Here is a 26,289-nt window from a genome sequence, read left to right on the forward strand (position 1 = left end):
GCGACTCAGTCAGGATACGGCTCTGTTAACGGCTTTGAATTAGACACTTAAACCTAAATGAAACATTTCTCAGCGTGAATAAACAACCTGGGATTGCCTATATTACACCTAGTGCGGGTGCATCCCCCATTCCGACATGTTGCCATTCAGAGATCCCCCCCCCCCCATTCCGACCCTAACCTCTATGGAAGTTATTGCTGCCACTCAGACAATTAAGGCTTTATCAGAGTGTGAGGTGAAGAGCTATCACCTCAACTTTTAGGTGATAAGCTATCACCTAAAGCAAGGGTTCCCAAACTTTTTTGTCTCAGGGCACCCCATGAATATTGTTTTAATCCAAGGCACCCCTACATTATAATTTTCACTCCCAGCACCTTGTATTTATAGCATATCGTCGTTGTCGGGTGGAAACCTTGTATGTCCAAAACCGTTTTGTATTTATCATCTAAAAGATGTTCTAAACCGATCTACAAGCACACAACAATCGCGAGGCGTTGTGTGCTTGTAGTTCGGCTGTTTTCACTAGTTTTAGGGTGACAGTCTTGTATGATAAAGCAGGGCTTTGCTTTACCAAAAGACGTACACATTTGAAACTTGGAGATACAAGGTTTCTGCCCGACAGTGACGATATTTTAGTGATTATGTTGTGAGGAAAACGTTGAGATAATAGCCATTTTGGTTAGAACTGACTGAAAATAACTTTGTACTTCAAGTTTAAAATGATACTAAATATGTTTTCAAGTGTCCAAATAAATTCCAAATATTATCAAATGATCTCGTGGCACCCCTGGACTGCCGTCAAGGCACCCCAGCGTGCCCCGTCACCCACTTTGAAAACCCATGATCTAAAAATTTGATGGCCATCATAGTCACAGACTCACGGTGAAGTCCTATCACCGCGCCTCTGTGCCTCTGAAACAAGGGGGCACACTGATTGGTCAAGATCGACCAATCAGTCCACCCCAGTCTGAAAGTAAAAACAGGAGAGATGTCTAGGTCCGCGGCTAATGACGTAATGTTGTAGTTTTCTGACTTAAAAAGACTACACCACGGTGATGGCTTATCACCGCAAACTACACTATGACCTCATTTAGAAGTCAATGTCGAAATGGAGAGCGTCCCCCACTTAGCGCGACGCCAATATGCATATAAATTCATTAACCCATTTAGGGCCTAGAATTATTGAATGCTTTAACCAGTGAAAAATAGCAGATATACAAGCTCGCTTGTAGATCTGCTATTTTTGGAAAAAGTCGTGATAATGTGTGCAAATCTTTGAATATATGTATTTTTAACGCAAATCTTGCTTCTGGGTGGTCCCTGGAACTAAATATTTTGAGATGGGGGGTCCGTGGCCAAATAAATATCATTTTGGGGGTCCTTCAAATGAAAAGGTTTGAGAACCACTTACATAGTAGTCTCTCAAGAACAGACTCACTGAGCTCCAGTTGAGTGAAAAGCACCTTTTCTTTGACGATGGCTGGCCAGATTGCTGACATAGAAACATAGGTTTTTCAAAAACTCTTAGAAGGATTCAAAAGACACTTATAGAATCGGGTCAAAATTCAAATTTTCACGATTTTTCAAAAATAGCAGATCTACAAGCTCGCAGCGCGGCACTCGGTGCCGCGCTGTGAGCTTGTATATCTGCTATTTTTCAATAGTTAAAGCATGAAATAATGATAATGTGTACCCGTTCTAAATGGGTTAAGTTGAATGAAGCCATCAGTGGCGCAAGTCATCAGTCATCACACAACCCATCTCGGCAGAGAAGGATTACCCAGCAGCAGACAGACCAGACACGGCTAAAAGGAGAAACACTGTTCCAATCTGTGGACTCTCTAAAATACAATGAGATGGAGTTGATCTGTGTCAACAAGCAGGTTAGTTCCGCTTCAAACTCCCTCAAATGTGTAGCAATTTGCCTGCGAATGTCCGCAGAATTCCACACCAGAGCGAAACAATAACAGTCGCTCTTTCGCGCCGTGGAAATGCGTTTCCGGTTTGGGAGCTTGCATTGACTTTATGAGAAGAAAAAAAAAGGACGCGAATTATTTGCAGTCGGTGTGTAAAGCCCTTTATGCTATGTGTTGACCTTTTTCTTCCCTGTGTTCTTTTTGCTCTCTCCCTCTCTCTTTGTGTGTGTGTGTGTGTGTGTGTGTGTGTGTGTGTGTGTGTGTGTGTGTGTGTGTGTGTGTGTGTGTGTGTGTGTGTGTGTGTGTGTGTGTGTGTGTGTGTGTGTGTGTGTGTGTGTGTGTGTGTGTGTGTGTGCGTGTGTGTGCACGGTTCAGATCAGTGTGTCAGTGGATCAGCTCCGGTCCTTCCTCTCCGGCACCCTGCTCAGTGTCCAGCAGGGGGCAGTGTGTGTGGACAGGAGTCTGCAGGAGGAGGCTGACCAGGTAGGGGTGGGTGATACGGTGATAAATGTCGCTGAGACGATACGATGTCTCCACGATATTCCTTTTCAGAGGTATCATAAATATTGTGATACAATGAGGGAGCCTTGTACAAAATCCTGTTTAATTGTTAATACAGAGATTCACTGCAGAATTCATTTAAACCTGCATTTTGGTCAAAATCAGTAGTTCTCAAACTTTAAAATGTCAAGGTCTCCACTTAAATCTGACAGTATACAAATGAAACCAAATTTGCCTCCTGTGAATGGTTTTATCTTTATTTTTGTTTATTTTCTTTTTATTTCGTTCTATTTTTTACCCGTAAGGGTCCATTTTTGTTTCATTTGTATGCTGTCAGAGTTACATACTTGTAAAGTTCAATTTAGACCTCCCAAAAGGAGTCCCAGAGAGTCTAGTTTTTGTCAAGTAACTTGAAAAATATCCATTAAAAACCAACTTGAAAAAAGAATCGTGATAAAAACGTGTATCGTGATACAGCTTGGGAAAATATGGGGATATTGTATTTTTCCATATGGCCCACCCCTATGACCAGGCCCTGCAGCTGCTGAAGGACAGAGGACTGGTGGTCAGTGTGGTGTCCAGCACGTCCTCACACACCCTGCAGGTCACCAGGCTGGGACGGGCCGCCTTTAAGGGTAAGACACTCACTAGGGCAATAACCACAATACCGCCATACCTCCATACCGTGTTTAGATAGATCGATACCTTTATTATCCCAAGGGGGGAAATCAGTTGCCCAGAGGCAGCACAGCAGTATAAGGTTATTTACAAAGTTACAGAGAAGTATGAACAAGATGTTGTGTACAGTAAAAACATCAAGGCACAATAAAATAATATATACATGTGTGTGCGTCCATTCCTCATACATGGCTCCGTAGGCTATGTAGGCTGTTTGAGATCCGTTCTTTCTATATTGCCTCTAGGCTAGAGGCGTGCGCGCGCGTGCACGTGACGTCAATATAAATGACCGTCCGCCCTGAAAAGAAAATCCCAAAGCATAACTGTTCATAAGTGTCAGGTCACACACACATAGCAATACTTAAAGCAATTTATCAATCCAGTGAGGAATGAATGGGAGTACATTTATTATAATCAAAATATTGTCTTAGAAATGAGACAGAAGCCGGGTGAGTAATCAGCAGGATGGGGTGAACTATTCCTTTAAGACCAATTAGAGAATTCTGATCGGTGATGTAAAGTAAACAAATGATGATCTAAACCAAGGGTCTTCAATAGGGGGTCCGGGACCCCTAGGGGGTCCTCAGAGTTAGTACAGGGGGTCCTCCAAATCTTTGAGTGATAGAAACATTTTTTTCCCCCTTTTTTATACTGAGAACTTTAGCCCAAAAGAGCCGATCTACAAGCTCACAACGCCTCGCGCTGTGAGGCATTGTGAGCTTGTAGATCAAGTATTTTTGGCAAAGATGTCTAAAGACCTGTCTCTCTGCTCTCTAGGTTCTGTAGACCTGTCTTACTGTGAGCTCCTCTATAAAGACCTGTCTAAAGGTCTGGAGGGTTTGTTGCTGGACAGTTTCCTCCACCTGCTCTACCTGGTCACCCCGTATGACATGGTTTCTCACTGCAAGCCTGACTGGATGCTCTACCTAAGACAGGTACTGGAATACCATCACATATCTCCGATTATGAAAACGAAAAAAGACGAATGGCAGCCATTACTGTTCATATTTTTTACCGTCTTGAACACTCTCAAACTTATTTTTTGTGGCACAGAATTTACTTTTATGATATTTTAGGATATTATTTAGTTATCTAAAAACGTCATGTGTGGTCAATTCACCATGACGGAGCCTATTTTAAAATATCGCCGCAACGTTTGAGACAGGAACATTGTGTTTCAGTTCAGTTCATCAGAACATTGTTCTGCTCTGTTTCAGTTCACTAAGCTGTCAGCATCAGAACAGAGGATGTGTGCTGCTGTGGGCGTTCCTGAGAGTCTCATCACCAGGAAGGCTGCCGGACAGACCACTAAGAAGGTCAGATTACATGTCATACTCTCAAGCCATTCAACAAGTAGGTCGGGACTCGGGAGTGGCTTAGTGTTATCCCTGTTACAATGCACTATAGACCTCTGGGAGATGGAGTTTATCCCTGTTACAATGCACTATAGACCTCTGGGAGATGGAGTTTATCCCTGTTACAATGCACTATAGACCTCTGGGAGATGGAGTTTATCCCTGTTACAATGCACTATAGACCTCTGGGAGATGGAGTTTATCCCTGTTACAATGCACTATAGACCTCTGGGAGATGGAGTTTATCCCTGTTACAAGGCACCAGGGACGTGCTGGCAATTGGGAAATCTGGGACATTTCCCGAACGGCCGGTCCAATCCAGGCCTATCCAGGCCGCGCCGGTAAAAAAAAAATAGAAAAAAGCAACCGGCCGGCCTGTCACACACACTGACTGAACGGCCGAGTGAGACACACAATCTAATTAGCTGCTACAGCTCTCAGCTGCGCACTGCCTGTGCGAGTGTGTATGCTTCGTACTTGTTGGGTGTCACGCAGCCAATATCAAAGGATGCGCGCTGCCCCGGTGCCTGGCTGTCTGACCTGAGAATGAACTTAAAGGGCCTACACCATGCTTTTAAAACTATATTTTTTGTATAAATATATGCTCAAAATTGAGTCTTAGACAGGTTTTAACCCTCAAAAAACACTCTGACCATTCTTTTTGTTTGTTCTAGCTCTACTATAATGAGGCTCTCCAGCTGCAATACCAAAACGGCCTCTGTTTGCTCAGGGGCGCATCTAGTGGGGTTTTTCCAGAAAAAGAAAAAGTTTTTTGAAAAAGAAAAAGTTTTTTGAAAAAGAAAAAGTTTTTTGAAAAAAAAAAAGTTTTTTGAAAAAAAAGTTTTTTGAAAAAAAAAAGTTTTTGAAAAAAAAAAAGTTTTTGAAAAAAAAGTTTTTGAAAAAAAAAGTTTTTTGAAAAAAAAATTTTTTGAAAAAATTTTTTTTTGAAAAGTTTTGAAAAAAAAGGTTAAATTTTTTTTGACTGCATTGCATTTTTTTGAAAAAAAAAGTTTTGAAAAAAAAAAAAAAATTTTAATTTTTTTTTTTTTGACTGAAAAAACAAAACGGGAATCCGAGAGTGACGTCACTCTCGTCAACTCTCAGAACAGCACTGTTCTGAGAACCCGTGGAAAGCTTTTCATCTCTGTCTGCCCAAAACCAGAGAAAGACACAACGGTCAGAAATAGGACTTTGTGAGGATAGAAGGTGCCAGTGGGACCCCAAAAAAAGGTTTTAAAATAGAAAAAGTGAAAATTCATGGTGTAGGTCCTTTAATGAGCTTGAGTGTTTGACACGGGGTGACTGGTGATACCCCCGCTAACTTGGAATAGTCCAAAATTTAGCTGAAATCTGATTGGCTCGAGGGGTTCCACCCAATCATATTACAGGTTTTGCAGCTGATCTACAAGCTCATAACGTGTTAAATCAGTGATCCAATATGGGCTTGTAGATCAGCTTTTTCGGCACAGACACACGTTGAGCAGACAGGGTCACAGGGAGAGAGAGAAAAAACAAAACATACACAGCGCTACATTTGAGCCAGTAACGTTACCCTCAAGGAAGAAAGTGATGTATGATAACTTGGGGATCAGGTGCACCATGTGGGTGAGCAAGCAACAGAAAATCTTCTTCCTGGCTTTCTTCTTTCTTATCCAACATCATTATTAAAGCATAGGTAACTTTTCAAGCACAAACTAGTGACACATGATAGCTGAATGTCAATTGTGGGCTCCCAAATCAATATGAAGAATGGTTTGGTGTGTTGCAACAATGTGTCTAGTTATCTAAAGTATGGAAATTAGTCATATGATTATGTCATGCAAAAATAATCTAAAAGCTAGTCAGAAAGTCTATATTTACTTCCATTATAGCAATGAATCAGCATTTCTGCTCCCCTCAAATCCCCAAAACCAGGACACCAGAGTTAAAGTGGTTAAAGGCCCATTCCCACTGGGCCAGATAACAGATATCTGGAGATATTTCTCCAGATATTTTTCCATGCAAAGTGGATGGTAGATACAGATAAAAAAGATATTTGCCAGAGATAAAAGTATCTGTGGCAAATATCTGTGGTAGATATTTTTTTATCTGTATCTACCATCCACTTTGAATGGAAAAATATCTGGAGAAATATCTCCAGATATCTGTTATCTGGCCCAGTGGGAATGGGCCTTAAGTGTTATGCATCTTGCCTGGTGCTCATGGGGGCTTAAAGGACATGTATAACAATATGTAGGCATCACACTATTATTGTTTCAGAAATTCAGTCATAGTTGTTTACTGAACTCTCAAAATGTTCACAGGATCATAGATGTTGTTAAAAATTCTGAATTACTGTTGAAACAAGAATTTCCTGTAATGCCAATCTCATATAGCCTATAGATCTAGCCTGTTTGTACAGTAGATGTATTATCAGATCATTATAGCCAAAGCTTGTTTTCAATACTTTAGCTAACTAGACAAAGTTCTGATTGCATGCACTCATTTTTGTATGTAATCATGTTCATTCTGAATCTTCACCCATTCATAATAGCCCTACTGCTTCTTTTTTCCTTTCTATTTCCTATTCCATTTCTATGTACACATGCTTGACTCTTATTGCACATTTGCTTGAGCACTGCTGCTATTGATTAGTGATTGTATATTCTGCACTACATCTCCACATATTTAAGCTGCTATTTTTAAGGTAGTGTTTCATTGTTACTTTTTTGGCTCAAGTCAGAGTAGACTATGTTCTCATATTCACTTGCTGGTGATGCCGGTGGTCTGCATGTTTTATTTGCTCATTTATCCATGGGACTGTTGTGGATTATACTGTATTGAAAGTACATAGCTGTGCATGTATGTGATTATGTAGTGATCTTGGTTAGATCAAGCTAGAATTCATGGACTGTTCCTGAGTTGTTGTAAAACAATGCAGCACTGTGGTACAGAAGTTAGCACTTAGCAGTAGTTAGTTGGTAATGCAGTGTGAATGTCATCTATGCTGGTCTTATTTTGCTTATACAAAGTTATGAGGCATGTGTCACTGTCAACATAACATCCTTTGCCTTGATGGTCTACATACATCATTAGAGATTCTTTATACCACAAAAACAATGGGTAACCGCTCATTGGTTAGTATTTGGTGCCTCGCGTTGCGCCCCGAAGGCAAAAAATCAGGCGCGCGGCCAACTCTCCAAATCTTTTTCCCGGGCTGAATCAGGGGCCCAGCTCGTCCCTGCAAGGCACTATAGACCTCTGGGAGATGGAGTGAGCAAGCTATCTGTGTAAGAAAGTATCTGTATCCCTGTCTTGTATGTACGTATATGTCTGCTGTTCATGTTCTTTTGTATGTCATGTTCTTATGGGTCCCTCTTGAAAATGAGATGCTGCATCTCAAGGTGCTTTCCCTTCAATAACATCTTACTATCTATCTACTTGCCTTTGTCTTTTTCAGAGTGCTAACATGGAGGTGGTCCATCGTCTCTACCTGGCTCTGGTCCTGTTCTCCTTGCTGAAGGACACTGACGTGTGGAGCGTTGCTGAGCGCTTCCAGCTCAGCAGAGGATTCCTGCAGACCCTGCTCAGCTCCTCCTCTGCCTTCTGCTCCTGTGTGTTCCACTTTACTGAGGTAACTGTTTCCTGTTCACTGAGGTACTGTTTCCTGTTCACTGAGGTACTGTTTCCTGTTCACTGAGGTACTGTTTCCTGTTCACTGTAGTCTCACGTAGACAGACAACTATTCCACAATCTCCGAATGCTATATAGAGTCTGGAACGACAGCTCCTGAACGGCGAGTATCGGAAGTAGTCACTGCTGCACTGAACTGTAGTCCCATTGGAAACATAACAGAAGCACACTAGCACAGACAGTCATTTGAGCAGCATATTCTTGTTATGGGTGTCTAGTTTAATAAAACATTTGAAAACATCATGGAACACCAACAACACCAGAGAAAGACGAAATAACACCCCAAAAAATGTTGAAAGGAGACATAACGCTTCCAGTAGGACATGTTATTGCTTCTGCACCAAGGGAGCGGTTGCGTCACATCCGCTTTATCTCGCACTCATCGTTTCTATTTCAACGCCCCAGACTGTATGCCGGGAGCATTTGCAAATTGCGGAGGCAACAGTCTGGCCACGCGAGACTATGTTCACTGAGGTACTGTTTCCTGTTCACTGAAGGACCCCCAAAATGCTATGTATTTGGCCGTGGACCCCCATCTGAAAATGTTTTGTGCCAGAGACCTCTCAGGAGAGAAGATTTGTGTTAAGATCTTTCTAAAATGTTCAAAAATAGCTCTGTGAGCTTGTAGATCTGATATTTTTCAGAACCACAATCCAAAATCCTGAGAGTTTATCTAAAATGACACGGATGCTTTCCTAGTTTTAGTTAATGGGTTAAGAGGATGTTCCAACAGTATTTGACTTACAATTTAAAATTCGACAATTTAGGCATTTAGCAGACGCTTTTAATCCAAAGCGATTTACAATAAGCAGACAATACATCACTATAATAAGCAAGATAATATGTCAGTACATTAAAAACAATATAACACATGCATAGGAATATCAATCTAGAAAAAAACAATAACATAGGTAGACCACGCACCTAAGCAAGAAAAAAATAATCTAAAACCTCATAATGCTATCTAGCTTCATGTGTGGTCATTGAGGGAAGGGGAGTGTTTCAGTAGTGCTATGGGTTTAGGTGGAGTCTGAAGAGGTTAGTCTTCAGTCCATGGCTGTAGTTCTAATGGAAAAGAGCATCTCTAAAAGAGAATACCAGCACTCACGGAACTGTCATTTAAGGCACTTTTATTAAAGTGTATAAGTTGGCATGGCACGCCACAGAGCAAACAAAAAAACATGCCATGCCAACTTATACACTTTAATAAAAGTGCCTTAAATGACAGTTCCGTAAGTGCTGGTATTCTCTTTTAGAGATGCTCTTTTTCAAAGTTACTTTCCCGACCGTGCACCCGGTAAAAATGCTCAGAAGTGAACAGATTTGGAGTCGTGCTTGCTTCCTTGATGTAAAGATGTAGTTCTAATGGAAGCTAGAGAGTGAGTCTGTAGTTCTAATGGAAGCTAGGGAGTGAGTCTGTAGTTCTAATGGAAGCTAGTAGGGAGTAGGGCTGTCTTCGACACAGGATTTATGAAGTCGATTCGAGTCGCGGGGGTTAATCCGACGCGTCGACGAATCGTTTTATAGTCTACTTTGTGTAAAAAAAAATTAAAAAAAAGTGTTGCTTTAAACCACGTCAACATAATAGAATAATACATTAAGAGATGAATTGAATACACAGTGTTTTCGGTGATATCGGTGCGCGAGCACAAATGTTATCTGCATAGCAGTGTACAACCATAGAGTTATAACACACCGTTAAAACAAATAAAACATCTCCGCTGTTTCAACTCTGCCCCGTCTCTCTGCAGCGTGCAGTAGAGATGAGACATTCGCGAACGATTCCGCTCTCTTGAACGGCTCTTTTAAATGAACGATGGGATCCAGTCCGCAGTCGCGGGACACAGAGCACTGACAGAGTAATGAGTCAGTGTCGAGAACGGATTCATTTCAAAAACTGATCATAAAAAGGTGGAGGCACAGCTCCCAGCTAGAGCCCTCAGTGTGGACATGTCATGGACGCAAACACAGCGAAACACAATCATTCATCATGGATTACAACACTGGAACAATTCAGAAGCACTTTAATTAGAAAATGTAACTTGTAGCCTACGCTACACTTGTGTATGTTAATTTGACTTTAGAAGATTGTTTACTACTTCGTGGACGCGCGTTTGTGCTGTGGCAGGTTATTTAATATGGGATTTTGACAGCGTGCTTCCTCCTCTTAACGGAACACTGTCCCGGCTCTGAATGTTTTAACGAAGTGGCGGTTCTGAACCGTTCTGGCCGTTCCGTCTCACTTTCAACCCGACGCTGGTGCGAGACAATAAATAACTGTTCGCCAATTGCTACTTCTCATTGGAAGTACATGACACCACACCAGTCCAGCAGTGCACCGCAGTACTGGCAGTAGTAGGCTAACTGGTGATATAAAAAAATATATATTTTCCCTTCGACTCAAACAGTTGGCGTCGATTCCCGGGGCTTAAAACGACGCGTCGATTCGTCGATTTTTAGAAGACACCCCTAGTAGGGAGTGAGTCTGTAGTTCTAATGGAAGCTAGGGAGAGAGTCTGTAGTTCTAATGGAAGCTAGGGAGTGAGTCTGTAGTTCTAATGGAAGCTAGGGAGTGAGTCTGTAGTTCTAATGGAAGCTAGGGAGTGAGTCTGTAGTTCTAATGGAAGCTAGGGAGTGAGTCTGTAGTTCTAATGGAAGCTAGGGAGTGAGTCTGTAGTTCTAATGGAAGCTAGGGAGTGAGTCTGTAGTTCTAATGGAAGCTAGGGAGTGAGTCTGTAGTTCTAATGGAAGCTAGGGAGAGAGTCTGTAGTTCTAATGGAAGCTAGGGAGTGAGTCTGTAGTTCTAATGGAAGCTAGGGAGTGAGACTGTAGTTCTAATGGAAGCTAGGGAGTGAGTCTGTAGTTCTAATGGAAGCTAGGGAGTGAGACTGTAGTTCTAATGGAAGCTAGGGAGTGAGTCTGTAGTTCTAATGGAAGCTAGGGAGTGAGACTGTAGTTCTAATGGAAGCTAGGGAGTGAGTCTGTAGTTCTTAGTGCGACAGGGAGTTTATTCCACAGTTTGGGGGCCAGGAGGGAGAAGAGTCTAGGACGAGTGGATCGTTGTCCTGGGGTTTTTAGCGAGGGTTCTGTCGGCATCCCTGTGTTGGCTGATCTGAGTGAACGGGTGGGGGTGTAGGGGTTGGTCAGGTTTTGGAGGTATGGAGGAGCCACAAACGATTCATTGGTTGTTTGATTCATTGATAATGTTTGTTTACGTTCATCAGGAGCTGGAGGAGATGTGGCCGTTCAAAGCCCTGCTGACGGAGTTGACCCGCAGGCTGACCTACTGCGTCCAGGCTGACCTTATCCCTCTGATGGAGGTCAACGGTGTCATGGAGGTAGGTCACTGGTTATGCCATGGATAGTGGAAATATGCGCGTGAGCTTGAAGATCTGCTATTTCCACTATTTCTGAAAATGTTATATGACGAGATAATTGCGATCGTGTCAAATTATTGCGATTAGACCAGGGGTTCCCAAACTTTTTTGTCTCAGGGCACCCCATAAATATTATTTTTAATCCAAGGCACCCCTACATTATAATTTTCACTCCCAGCACCTTATATTTATAGCATATCGTCGTTGTCGGGTGGAATCCTTGCATGTCCAAAACCGTTCATTTTGTATTTATCATCTATAAAATGTACTAAACTGCGAGGCGTTGTGTGCTTGTAGATCGCCTGTTTTCACTAGTTTTGTGCGACGGTCTTGTATGATGAAGCAGGGCTTTGCTTTACCAAAAGATGTACACATTTGAAACTTGGATATACGAGGTTTCTGCCCGACAGTGACGATATTTTACTAATTATGTTGCGAGGAAAACGTTGACATAATAGCCATTTTGGTTAGAACTGACTGTAAATTTGTACTTCAAGTTTGAAATGATACTAAATATTTTTTCAAGTGTCCAAATAAATTCCAAATACGATATTATCAAATGATCTCGCGGCACCCCTGGACTGCCGTTACGGCACCCCAGGGTGCCCCGTCACCCACTTTGAAAACCCCTGGTATGGACTCATCTGGACTCAGAACACCTGTACAGTAGTTCCAGGTTAATCAGGCAGCCTTAAGCCGCGATCACACCAAAACCAAGCTGGAAAGAAAATAAAGCATGCTTTCACTCAACTCTCCGCTGGTCTGCCTACTTTGGCTGAATGAGTTAATCCCCACCTACTCAGATCATGCTGTGCTCGGATTGGCTAGGCACAAAAAAAAGCAAGCTGCTTGGAAAATGAATCTGCTCAGTTGAAATCGGAGGTCTAGTGAGAAATAAAGCAAGCTTTTTTTTCCAAGCTTGAAAATGTAAAACACGTTTTAACACTGTGATGTGTTGTTTCTCTAACTAACAGTCCAGAGCTAAACAGCTCTACAACGCTGGCTTTAAGACTCTGTCTCATCTGGCCAACGTCGACCCGGGGTTTCTGGCCTCCAGCGTGGAAAACCTTTACAAGAAACAAGCCCAGCAGATCGTGGCTTCTGCTAAAGTGAGTTCTTTACTCTTTCACTGCCAAGCATAGAAAAATACCTAAAAATTTTCATCTAAATCCTAATGGTTTTCTGAAAAACGTTTATTTCTTTATCTGTGGTGCTCACGTCACGTCAAGGACCCCTAGAATTATACAGTATGTATTTGACCACAGACCCCTTTCTCAAAATATGTTGTTCTAGGGACCCCCCCAGAAGCAAATATTTCAGTTTTAAAGAATATATATTATATAGGGCCTTTCTGTGTGGAGTTTGCATGTTCTCCCCGTGTCTCCTAGGGTAGATAGCCTCACAAAAACATGCAGTAATCCTGGTCTCAATAATGCCTCCCCCTGGCCAGCCGGGGCGCCTGATGGAGGGGAAAGGAACTGGTTGGAATAACGTGTTCCTTCCACGCGCGACGTCCAAACCAGGGAAATCTCCACTGTCAGGTGAAAAGAAGCAACTTGGACTCCTCATGCATTGAAGGGAGCATGAGGTAAGTCCGTTGTCTCCCCAGGCGCGGCTAAGAGAGAGCAGAGCCCAGGATTACATAGGCAATTATAATTTGGCACTGGGTGAAAAAATGGGTTACAAAATTGTGGGATAAAAATTAAAAAGGAGTCACAGAATATGTTGATATTTTTCCTTTGACCCCTTGGTAGATCACGAACACACTTTCTCTGCTTCTGTGGGGGAAAAGAAAAAACGGACCAAACACCCTATAGCATATATGGGCAACTAGCGGCCCGGGGGCCACATGCGGCCCCCACCATCACTTAATGTGGCCTGCATGTTAATATTGGAATACTGTTATTATTGATTTCAGCTGTTACAATTACAAACATGCAAACATGACCTGCTTAAATTAGTAGCTTAATGACTAGTATAGTATATTAGTCTTTTTTTATGTCCAACATATTTGTATTTAAGTTCATAATGTTAATATGAGTATAACTAAATGCATTTGAAATTAAATCATAATGTTATATTTTATGATTCCAATTAAAACATGACAAAACAATATTCAGGATTCCAATTTAAAGGAAGCAAAAATAGCCGATCTATAAGCTCAAAACGCGCCTCGCTTCGACGCATTTTGAGCTTTTAGATCGGCTATTTTTGCTTCTTTTGTATGAGATAGGACGTAGCAATATGCAATGTGGTCCTCTGGAGTGAGTGTGGAAATATAGTGGCCCTCACCATCACCAATGTTGCCCACCCCTGCTCTATAGTAATTAGTACTATCAGAACATAGATCCATTTTGTTGTTATTTGAATTGAACTGACTCTGTGTCATGTTGTCTATCAGATGATGATGTATAACTGACAGCTGTCATGTCCTATCAGATGACGTCTCTGTGTATTTCAGATGCTCCTCAGTGAAAAGGCCGCCGCTCTTCAGGAAGAGATGGACGACTTGCTGATGATTCCCGCGGACGAGGCTGTTCCCTGAAAGAACCAAACAGTTTATTTATTATTATTATTATTATTATTGGAACGGAGGAGTTTTATTCTCTTTGTGATTACGTTAAGTTTTCTGTTGTTTATTTGCCCTCTGGAATGCCGTCTCATTAAAATGATACAAAGGATGTTTTTTTTCCGAGATATGTTTTTTATGATAAGATGTTCAGGTTTCACATTTTTATTTTAGTTTTAGTCATGATTTTTAGAATAAGATATTTAGTTTTAGTCACAGTTTAGTCGTCTGAAATGTTTTAGTCAGCTAAATACGAGATTGTAGTCGTCATATATATTTTGTCCGGGCCTTGATGGCGTCGTAATAACTGATTTTACGCTTGTTTGCGTGCTGAAAATAGCCGATCTACAAGTGCACGATGCGCCGCAGCGATCTAAAAGCACACAGCGTGTTGTGAGCTTGTAGATCGTCTATTTTCAGAGCGCAACCAAACATGACATTCTGGGATCTCTTCAAACAAGAGAGAGAGAGAGAGAGAGAGAGGGACGGACAGACAGACAGATGGACAACAACAGACAGAGTGTAGAAGGAAGGTGAAATGGACACATTATGTCCTACTTCAAAGGACAACTTTGTTTTTTTAGGGTTAGGATTAACCTGTAATCCTGTAAATTTACAACAAGGGTTCATATTTTAGATTGTAATTGGAGAAAAGAAAAGATGAGTGTTATAATGTTTTCATTTACTGCTTTCTATTGTATTGTAGCCCTTTTAGTATTTTGATTTCAGTGGGTGGAGGCATGCGTACAAGTGGCTAAATATGTATTTTGAGACACAATAAGCTGACAATTTCTTTATTACTATTTACACCATCCCCCATAAGTCACATCTGACCATGAACGAAAATTTGTGGTGAATCTTGGGAATGGGCTTATTGTGTCTAAAAATACATATTTAGCCACTTGCATGCAAATCAAAATTGTTTAAAACACTAAAACAATAGAAAAAAGTGAATGTAAACATTTTAACACTCATCTTTTCTCTTATTTCTCTATTTTTGAAAATCATTTGTGCAAGAATGTTTTTGACCCAATTCTATAATGTCTTCTAAATCAGTGGTTCTCAAACTTTTTCATGTCAAGGACCCCCAGAATTACATGTATTTGGCCACAGACCTCCCATCTCAAAACAAGTTGTTCCAGGGACCACGCAGAAGCAAATATTTGAGTTACAAATGCTCGCTTTTAAAAAGATATATTCAAAGACTTCAAAGAAAATAGCAGATCTACAAGCTTGCAGCACGGCCGCAAGGTACAGTGTGTTGTTTACTAGCTAGACAGGGGACCACAAGATTTAACAAGGTTTATTTTTGATAAAATATTAAAGTGTTTTCTCAATATTTCAATATATATTTTTTGAAGTGTTAAACTGAAAAAAGGAAGACTTGAAAATGTACAGCATATATATATATATATATATATATATATATATATATATATATATATTTAATTTACAATCATTTCAATAAATATTGGATTAGTTTTCATAAAAAAAAAAAATGAACTGTGTGATTTAATTTCCCGGCAACGAGGGAATATCAAATCAAACCAGTAAGACGAACCATATCTCCATATATGGCAATAAAAGGATTTAGTTCCCCTGACATCACAGTGATTATATATTTGCTTTCACAGACATGGGCTTAGTATTGACGACATCAGGGATCTCCATATATGGGCATAAAAGAGATTTAGTTCCCCTGGCATATCAGGGATCTCCATACATGGGCATAAAGGGGATTTGGTTCCCCTGGCATCACAGGGATCTCCATATATGGGCATAAAGGGATTTTGTTCCCCTGGCATCACAGGGATCTCCATATATGGCAATAAAAGGGATTTAGTTCCCTTGACATCGCAGTGATGACAAAACATATTGAACTCAAGTCTCCATGGCAGTGAGTAATCAATAGAGAACAAGTCATTTTGGGGGTGAACTACTCCTTTAACGGGGCGGCTGCTGCCTTGGTGGGAGGGGGGGGGGGGTCACATGGAAAGTGGTGTCCCCCAGCAGACTGCTACCAAGCAGCTGTGTTGCTGGTATAAAGATAGCAGAGAGTGGGCCAGTGATCTTTAACAAACATCTGTGTAATGTGTGTGTGAGGAGGAGGGAATGTGACGGTAGCCTCCAACGCATTCTGTCTCTGCTTCCCCTGTCGCTCTGAGAGAGCCAGTCACATGCACACATGTACGCGCCATGCACCACGAAGCAGTGCAGAGATGAAGGAAGTGTTGTCTCAAAGAGGAACACACACTCTTTTATCACAGGCAGTCACTGCGGCGTCACTTCAGCAAAAGCGAAGGTATGGCAACATGACTGCAGTGTATTAAGACACCAGTCATGTTGCCATACCTTATAGCAACAGGCATGATGAATTTATTTGAAGAAGTACATTTTTTTTCTTTCCCCTGTAGCCAAGGCCATACCTTGCCATACCCAATTAACGCCTCTGACAGGCAGGCAGACAGCAGGACTGGGACATAAATGTGGTCCTGGCATCTTGTCCCAGACGGCCCACCACAACCTGTAGCTCTGGTCCATCGCGTCACCTCCAGTGACGCTCTGACAGACCTGTTGGCAAATGAATAGACTGCGTTTTCTCAGCCCCTACCAGCGCTCAACTTGAGTCAAAATAAACAAAACTACTTCACTACTCACCAAACCAAAGGTAGTTTTGCGTTGTTGAAAGTCTATTCTCCACGGTGGTGAGCCCCTCAGCAACCCACCCACTCTGTAAAATAGATTATTTTTGGCATGAAATAAAGTGCATCCAACTCGACCGCCGCTTTATTTCCGGGTTGTGAACCATTGTATCTGCGGTGGCCGCTGGGTGGCTCGAGCCTCGAGGTGGGTGCGTTTTATTTCATGACAAAAATAATGTATTTTACAGAGTAGGTGGGGTGCTGAGAGGTTCACCACCGCGGAGAATAGACTTTCAACAACATAAAACTACCTTTGGTTTGGTGAGTAGTGAAGTAGTTTCATTTATTTTGATGACGGTGACGCGATGGACCAGAGCTACACAACCCGGCATGAACCCAACATAGAAGATCTACAAGCCCACAACTTATCGAGGCAGCGACGTGTTGTGGGCTTGTGTCAGCTGTTTACATAATTGGGTGGGACACCTGGGCCACAGTAGCCTGTGATTGGCCAGTATTCAGATGATAGACAAGCCAGTGGGCCAATCATGTGATGTCTCTCTGTTCTGTGGGCCGATGCTGCTGAAGGATTGGTCCTCTGCACTTAGTGGCCACCCAGCCTAAACATGACTGTAAAGGGCTTTGCACACAGGCGCCATTTTCAACCATTGCGTTTTTTCCGTTTGCTGAATGATTAAAACTGATTTAATCTGATTGGATTTGGTGTGCAAGGCTGTGAGGAAACCACACTGCGGATCCCAAGAGGCAGGGCCGTTTTTAGCTATAGGCGGTATAGGCGGTCGCCTAGAGCGCCATCCTAGAGGGGGTGCCGAGGGGGCGCCGAAATGGAGGGAGTGGACCCAAACCAGCCCAAAACCGACTAAATTCACGGCAAAACCCGCGAAAATCGCGCGCGCGCGCAAAGTGCGCGCGGGAGTGGGGGGGCGCATTCGAGAGAGCTCGCCTAGAGCGCCGATTAGACGCGCTACGGCCCTGCCAAGAGGAGTCATAAAAGGATTCAATGAGGTTTTTACAGCATGCGACAAGACGCACAAATCGAACTGGGTTCGATCGGGTAAAAAAACGCACAGCCAGTGTGCATGAGGTCATAGAGAATCAATCGTCCGTTCTGTGTGTGCCAAGCCCTTCCTAAAATGGTAGCAAAAGTGCAAGATGCCCATTCCACCCCTGGAAGACCAGACAGACAAACAGACAGTGGGACGTTGTGGTCATGTGTTCTACTGTATTGTGTCTCCCACAGATACAGTGGAATGCTGATGATGTGATCATCACACACACACACACACACACTTCCTTGTGTAATGGAGTTTATTCTTGAAGCATAAGGTCAGGAGATGTCATCATCATATGCAATTACATGCACAACCATGTTGACACACCCTGTGTGCGTGTGTGTGTGTGTGTGCGTGCACGTGTGCGTGCGTGCGTGTGTGCGCGCGCACACAGCTGCAGTGGGCTGACCACACAGTGAGCACAGTTAGCGGTCACACTGACCTCTTTGTTCTGGAGTCACATTCTGACCAGGCCATGAGAGAGAGAGAGAGAGAGGGTAAATGCAACAGGGAGTTTATTCCACATTTGGGGGGCCAGTAGGGCAAAGAGTCTAGGACGAGTTGTCCTAGGGGGTCCTAGTGTTCTAGGGTTAAGCGCCCGCTAAGCTTGGCCAAGTTTGGGACATACGTACGTACATACATACATACAAACAAAGCCCGATGTAGCAGCGGCTAGCACCGCTCTTGCTGTTCTACGTACTGTACTGACCAAGAAAAAGTTCAAGACATTGCCGATTGAGACTGTTTTTTTATAAGATTAAAGGATATTAGATCAAGGTCTGACCAACAATAGACGTCAGAATCAGAAGCATCTTCCACAAAAGCCTGAAATCAGTTGTGGGACAGAGAGAGAGAGAGAGAGAGAGAATGCAAAACATTTGTTTCTAAAGTAAATGTATATCCAAGCTAACCTTTTCTATGTGTGCAATGGTGCAACGCGCAGGTCCCTGGACCTGGTGAGAGCAGGAGAGGACCTGGTGAGACGTAGGAGGGGCCCGGCCAGGAGTCAACCCACAGAGCCTGGTTCTTCCACGCACCATATTTCCTCTCCCAGTCTCGGCAGAGTAGTTCAGTCGCAGTGGAGTGAGTGGTCCTTTCTTTCCCTAGTGGGACTGATCGTGGGTACAGTAGCTACTGCCTGGGACGTAAAGGGGGTGTGATGTTGCGAGACCCGAAACCCTGATGAGCTTAGGCAGCATCACTGAGGATACGTCCCAGGTGCATCCATGCTATGTTTCGTTTCCCGTTATAGTGGATGTATACTGCTATACTCCTGACTGCATATGCACCATTCTTATGGACGGGTTTCTGGTCCACGTTACACGGATAAGAACTAGATGCGTGCGCAGGGTCGGTACCAAAATTAGCCAATGAAACCAGCGCCCCCCAAAACAACAGGTTTGGGGATTGGACGGAATTGATTACATGATACAGTCACCTGTGCATTTAGTCTCAATGTTTGTAAACAAGAAACCCGTCTATAAGATAGACACTTTATTTTACACATTATTTTCATTCCTTTTTAGTTGTACAGTTGTATACTTTGTTTTGTTTTGATCTGTTCCACTTCTGCTTTGGCAGTTCCAATAATGCTCTGTTGGATTGAAGAGAGAGAGACAGAGAGAGAGAGAGAGAGACAGACACCGGCTGTAGTTGTACGCTCTAACAGGATGAGTCAGCCCTTATCTGCTCCATCCAGCTGTCCATGCTATTGTACCACAGTCTCATGTTCTTTACCTGCCTGGCACACACACGCACACGCACACACACACACACACACACACACACACACACATGCACGCACACACACACACACTGCCTGGCACAGACACAGTAAATCAGGCTCTGCCTTGGGAATCACGTTGGCTGATCTCTCCTGTAGTTTCCTTATCTGAGCTGTAAACAAGCAGCCACATAGCCTGGGTTTAAATGCTATTAGTAGACCTGAACTCTATGTCCTGTGCTTTTCCCACATGCAAACTGATAATAAAGGATTCAATCAATCAATCCATGGCAAGATGATAACACAAAACTCTCTCTGTCCAGTGAAGTGCTGAGAGCAAGATGGTCATTGTTCTCTCTCTCTCTCTCTCTCTCTCTCTCTCTCTCTCTCTCTCTCTCTCTCTCTCTCTCTTCTGTGTAAAATATTGTTTAGTGACTGTGTGGTGTTTTGGAAGCGTACAGGGGAAATGAAAGAAAGAAATGTTGCTGGTTTAGTGTTTGTAGGCCTACAGACTAAAATAAATAAAAATAGACAGTAAACACACTTCTATTTCTGTCTCCTCCTCCGTCTCACCGTGGGTGTAGTCAGGGTGGCTGCTGTGTCTTTATTCACTCACTGGAGAGAGAGAGACCTGTTGATTCCTCTCTCTGTGTCTCTCTCTCTCTCTCTCTCTCTGTCTCTCTCTCTCTCTCTGTCTCTCTCGCTGGAAGGTCTGATCTAATTGTCTAAATGTAAAATGTCTTGTTGTCGTTAAGGAAAAGCACCTGGTGCCTGATTATTATTTGAATGCTGTGCTGTATGTGAGAATATTACATGAACAGTATTGGGACAAAATTGTTTAAATAAAGGGATTATTTTAAAGCAAAAGAGTCTGTCTCTCTGTCTGTCAATTTTCAATTACATTTCAAAAAGCTTTATTGGCATGACAGAATATGTGTTAAATTGCCAAAGCATGCACATAACCTAAAACAAATCATAACATTTGCGTACACAGGGACACGACTGGACAATAAACATCCTAACAATGATGAAAATAATAATTAAAACAAGTAAATAACAAACAATGATACACAGATAACAGTGATATGCAGCAGTTTATCCAGATGTACTTGGTTGTTCTGTCCACTGTCTGTCCCTCAGTTGATGATGACAACTCACATATTTAGACTGTTCTCCCAGAACACATTGAAGTGACAACTTATTAATGGTGGAATCAAATTCTTTATATTTGTCTTTAATTTGAGGGAAGAATGATGCTCTAACGCAGTGTTTCTCAACCTTTGTTCTGTATGGGCACACTTCATGTCCCAAGAATCCATGGGCACACCAACGTAATACGGGGGTGTAAATATCGTCACTGTCGGGAAGAAACCTTGTATCTCCAAGTTTCAAATTTGTACGTTTCTTCGCAAAGTAAAGCCCTGCTTCATCATACAAGGCTGTCGCACAACAGTAGTGAAAACAGCAGATCTACAAGCCCACAACGCCTCGCACCGCGAGGCGTTGTGTGCTTGTAGATCGGCTGTTTTATTGGCTGTTTAAATCATTTTTAAAATGATAAATACAATACTGGCTTTCAAGCAGTTTCAAGGGGCACACTTGACCCTTCTCAGCAATCTGAGTTCCCAGAGGTTCTTTTTTCACCACTCTCAGGGGCACACCAAAGGTCCCCAGGCACAGTGGTTGAGAAACACTGCTCTACTGCAGTGGGTCTCAAAGTGGACACCTTTGTGGGGGGGGGGGGGTCTAATTTTACCCTGGCCCCATACAGAATCTCACCCTCCGCTTTAGAACCGTTGTGCTCCCAGTATCCAGTAGGATGTTCCGAACACCGCATTGGGAAAAACGGTTTAAATGGCTAATTTAGTCAGTGCCATGTTTTCCCATTCAGCCCCAGTAGTACTGCTCCCCATTCTGCTACAATGGGAAGGGACTGGAGCAGTACTGACACCTGTAATGGAACCAAATGGACCCTGACGGGGAGACCTTGAAACATAGGCGGCAATGCCCACCCAGATTAGACTTTGTGCCCCCCTAGTCCAGACTGGCCAGTAGTACCCTACCCCACTATTATTTTAATATGTTAGGTGTTAATTATACAGTATATGTTATATTTGTGTTCTTTTTGATTATTATAAGGATACATTTTCAATTAATTAATAGTTTAATGAAAATGTTATTTGTTTTGATGTCTATTCCTGTGTTGTTGTTGTGCATGCAGCACGGGAAATTCAAATCTTTTCAGTGAGAAAACTTGTAATGGACATTACTAGTTTGTCTCAAAACGCCACAAAAATTGGATTGCTATATGCGCAGGTGTGTTGAAAAATAAAGTGCCCCCTTTGGAAAATTGAAGGCCCCCCTGCAGATTATTCCCTGGAGCCGCCACTGCCTTGAAATGTAGTAGTTTGAGAAAACACTGCTCTGTAATGTATGTCTTCATATACTAATGTGTCACACTGTTTAAGAGGAAGTGTAGCTCTGTCTCCACCTCTCACTGAGAACACAGTCTCTCTGTCTCTCTCTCTCCCACAGTGTGCAGTGGAAGGCAGCATCACAGCACACTGAGCCTCTGTAGAGAGAGAGAGAGAGAGAGAGAGAGAGAGGAGCAGTTTATTACTTTATTATTCCAGACCGTTGGTCGTCCAGAACCCAAACAGAACCAAAACCCCAGAGACCAGAAGGATGTCAGCGCTGACCGGAGGAGAGCTGTGCGTCAAATACCTCCTGTTCATCTTCAACTTTGTCTTCTGGGTGAGTCGCAGCTGTTTGAAACAGGCTTTTAAATAAACGCTTATACTGTTTCTTTTTCTCTTTTCTTTTGCGAGTTTTGTTAATGAAATGCACCGAGTGTTTGTGTGGCTGTTTTTTCTACCACAAACAGAGTTAAGTTTGTGATTCTGGTTCTGGTGTGTCGTTTGGGTAACAGGAAGATTGGGTGTAACGCCTGGGATTCGAACCCGGGGTCTCCCAAGTGAAAGTCCAGTATGTTGACCACTAGAGGGATATCCCTAGACCAAAAGGATATCTGTATGGACTGGCCTATATATACTGTATAAACGATAGTATAAATAAATGTACCTGTTTTCTTTTTCTTTTTTTTCTGTTTATGAAATGCACCGTGTGTGTGTGTGTGTGTGTGTGTGTGTGTGTGTGTGTGTGTGTGTGTGTGTGTGTGTGTGTGTGTGTGTGCGTGTGTGTGTGTGTGTGTGTGTGTGTGTGTGTGTTCTACCATTAGTAGAGCTAAGTTTGTGATTCTGGTTCTGGTGGTCATTTGGATAACATTTACATTTACTTAGCATTTTCACATCAAATTGATGCAAGATCTTTGTTGTTAAAACGTTTCAAAGACGAAAACAAGATTTGCTTGAAAATAGCTGATCTACAATAACCGATGCATATACTGTAGGTTTAAAGTGCTCCTGCAGCCTCTACAGTCTGTCGCTTCTTTTTAGGCTTGTTTTCATAGGTTGCTTGTTTCTCTCGCACATTCTGGCAACACTGGCTGTTTGTGTGGTGGACAGTGGCACCCATCACACACACACACACACACACACACACACACACACACACACACACACACACACACACACACACACACACACACACACACACACACCAGAGGCGTCAATTGGGTATGGCAAGGTGTGGCAGCTGCTAGACCTTGGCTACAGGGGGGGTACATTTTCTTTCTTAATAAATCATGCCTGATGCAAGCTAAGGTTGCAAGCTAAGGTATGGCAACATGACTGGTGGTCCGTGCAAGACACCAGTCATGTTGCCATTCCGTAGCTTTGGCTGAACTGACTCCACTGGCTTTCATAAATTATAATTAAGGAGTTGTGAACATACTGTAGTTGCCGGCCGGTCTACAAGCTCTCAACGTGGGACAAAACGACGCGTTGCGAGCTTGTAGATCTGCTATTTCCACTTGTTTGGTTTCTCTCTTGGGTCTGGAGCTGAAACGTGTGGGAAACGACTGCTCTTAAGGAACACGTTTAGTTGTTGCTGTGTACAGTATAGCGACATGTTTATTTTTTTATTTTTATGTTTGAATAAATATTTGAAGTTTTTCAGAAAACCTTTAGGTCAGCACTTAGGAGGTGTTTTTAGAATGGGCCTCAGGCCTGAATGGGTTAATGACCTGGTGACCTCAGATGACGAGTCTATATAGTTGCGTTTCCATAAAGCCTCTTAATGCGCATTTAAGGCTTATTCGCAAAATCTTTTTATGGAAACACTTCAAAATTCGAATAAACTGCATGTCTTTATCCGCAAAAACTTTCATCCGCTTGGAGGAGGTGGATTTTGAGGCTTTATCGAATAAAGCTTAGTTTCCCAAAGACCCTAAGCACAACGGTGGGGGCAAGGAGGTAGGGAGCGCTACAGTACACAAATTCGAATGACACCCGCAAATGGAAACAGGCTAAATTCGCTTTGTCTTAATGCGCATTTCTTATAATTCGCTTCCTATATTCGAATACGTTTATAGAAACGCAACTAATGTCACCGTTTACTGGTAAATGGTGTATTTATTTAATGCTTTTATCCAAGTCGCTTCACATATAGATTGTGCATTACATTCACCCATTCACACACACATTCACACAGTGATGTCAGAGGAAACCATGTGCAGCACCAACCTGCTCATCAGGAGCAGTTAGGGGTTCAGAGTCTTGCTCAAGGACTCTTCCACACTAACTCTGGGGGAGCCCGGGATCCAACTGGGAACCCTCCGTGTTCTAATGACGGTTTCTTTACCTATGCTGACCCCTACTGCCAGGTCGGAGGTCAAGGGATTCCAACAGAAAAGGAGGTTAGAATCTCACGGAGGAGAAGTGTATCCATTATTATGAAATGAGGAAATGTGTCCATGCATGCAAAGCCACATGCAATATCCTATCTATTGCCTCCATATAGAGGCCAACTCCTTATGGTCCGGCTGCCAACTTGGCTTTTATGGCATAGGTATGACATTTGGTATATAGTTTTTTAATTTTTTGGACTAAAATGTTGTCTATATGCTATATGCATTCATGAAACCACCTACTGACCGCCTGTCAGCATTGAGCAATTTAGGAAAATTTAGGAAAAGAATACCCGCCAAAAATCTGCATTAAAGGGGAAGACCACCCATTTTCAATATTGAACTATGTCATTAATATACCTTAGAGCTAGAGGAGTTGTGTGGAAATGGAAAAAAAGAAATCACCCCCTTCTGTGTTGCCTAGAACTGGAGGATTGATTTTGGGGTTTGTATTGTAAAGTACAACGTGATGACATCACACAACTATGACATAGTTCAATATTGAAAATGTGTGGTCTAACTGGTCTTACGTATTAGGAGGGTCACCAGAAAAAATAATGGGTGTTTTTAATGAATCTATCATGGTTAAAATGGAGTTTGAAGTTACAATGGGTGTGTGTGAGGAGAGGCCCTGGTAACATTTACATCAAATATCTAAATATTGAATCAAGCAAATTAAAAGCTTTTTTGAAAGTGAAATATCCCTTTAATGAAATTAATGTTTCTATAACTCTGTGATGTAATGGCATGTGTGTGAATCAGCTGGGGGTCCATATATGGACCATTGGTCCAGTCAGTTGAGTTGGTGTTTCTGTTGCATCTTGGATGTGGGATTGTGGGAGGGAGTGTAGAAAGGGGAAGGACATGGGGAGACATGTGAAAACTTTGGCTGGTTGAAGACCAGTCGTGCCGCAGCATTTTGGATCAGTTGGAGAGGTTTAAAGGACAACTTTGTTTTTTTACAACAAGGGTTCATATTTTAGGTTGTAATTAGAGAAAAGAAAAAGTGAGTGTTAAAATGTTTTCATTTGCTTCGTTCTATTGTTTTATTGCGTTTACCGAGCTAAAATGTGGGGCATGCGTACGCATGGGGGCATGCATACAAGTGGCTAAATATGTATTATTAGACACAATAAGCCAGCAGTTTCTTTATTGCTATTTACAGTAACACGTCTAGCCCCCATAAGTCACGTCTAACCATGAAAGGTTGCGTTGTATCTTGGGAATGGGCTTATTCTGTGTAAAATGACATATTTAGCCACTTGTACGCATGCCCCCAACCACTGAAATAAGAATCTCTAAAACAATAGAAAGAAGTAAATGAAATCATTTTAACACTCATCTTTTATATTATTTAATTACAATCTAAAATATAAACCCTTCTTGTAAAAAACTAAAGTTGTCCTTTAAGTGCACATGATGGGAGGCCAGTGAGGAGGGAGTTACAAAAGTCAAGTTTAGAAATGACAGATGTCTGGATGAGGAGCTTGGCTGACTCCTGGGTGAGGAAAGGTCTGATTCTACGGATGTTATAGAGTGTGAACCTACAGGACCGGGTGACTGATGCAATGTGTGCCTTGAATGATAGCTGGCTGTCCTGGACCACACCAAGGTTCTGAATGAATGGATGGATGGATGGATGGATGGATGGATCGATCAATCAATCAATCAATCAATCAATCAATCAATCAATGATAGCTAAGGTTCTTAGCAGTTGGAACCGAAGTCACCAAAGCATTATCTATGGAAATGTAAGCCATTTACCATTCGAGGGTCGTGGGCTTCGCCTCGTGCCACAACCCTGAAACAGTGGTAAATCAGCCAACAACCCACGACCCTCGAATGGTAAATTGCTTTTCTAACTTGCAAGGTTATTTAGTTACAATCGTTAATTGGTTCAGCAACACAACAGTGGGCGGGGTCCACGAGCCAACTCAAGGTTGTTGACTGATTTACCACTGTTTTGAGCCAATCAG

General features: G+C 42.4%; 2 protein-coding genes across 2 annotated transcripts in view; both read left to right on the plus strand.

Moving 5' to 3' along the window:
• helq (helicase, POLQ like) overlaps nucleotides 1–14,044 on the plus strand; it is a gene marked incomplete at both ends in the record, with an annotated part of 32,837 nt that extends 18,793 nt beyond the window's left edge. The window contains 8 exon segments of the mRNA XM_080753911.1: nucleotides 2,292–2,399; nucleotides 2,950–3,052; nucleotides 3,873–4,030; nucleotides 4,313–4,411; nucleotides 7,890–8,063; nucleotides 11,347–11,460; nucleotides 12,474–12,608; nucleotides 13,961–14,044. Of these exon segments, the coding sequence (XP_080610037.1) occupies nucleotides 2,292–2,399; nucleotides 2,950–3,052; nucleotides 3,873–4,030; nucleotides 4,313–4,411; nucleotides 7,890–8,063; nucleotides 11,347–11,460; nucleotides 12,474–12,608; nucleotides 13,961–14,044 (975 nt within the window).
• An 8,147-nt stretch (nucleotides 14,045–22,191) lies between these two features.
• Nucleotides 22,192–26,289, plus strand: part of LOC308309084 (CD9 antigen-like) — a gene marked incomplete at both ends in the record, with an annotated part of 31,634 nt that continues 27,536 nt past the window's right edge. Inside the window, one exon of the mRNA XM_080754550.1 lies at nucleotides 22,192–22,260. Within this exon, the coding sequence (XP_080610676.1) occupies nucleotides 22,192–22,260 (69 nt within the window). The remainder of the gene's footprint in view (nucleotides 22,261–26,289) is intronic.

This window comes from Nannobrachium achirus, assembly GCF_963921795.1.
Source record: "Nannobrachium achirus genome assembly, chromosome: 23".
NCBI classification, from domain to species: Eukaryota; Metazoa; Chordata; class Actinopteri; order Myctophiformes; family Myctophidae; genus Nannobrachium; species Nannobrachium achirus.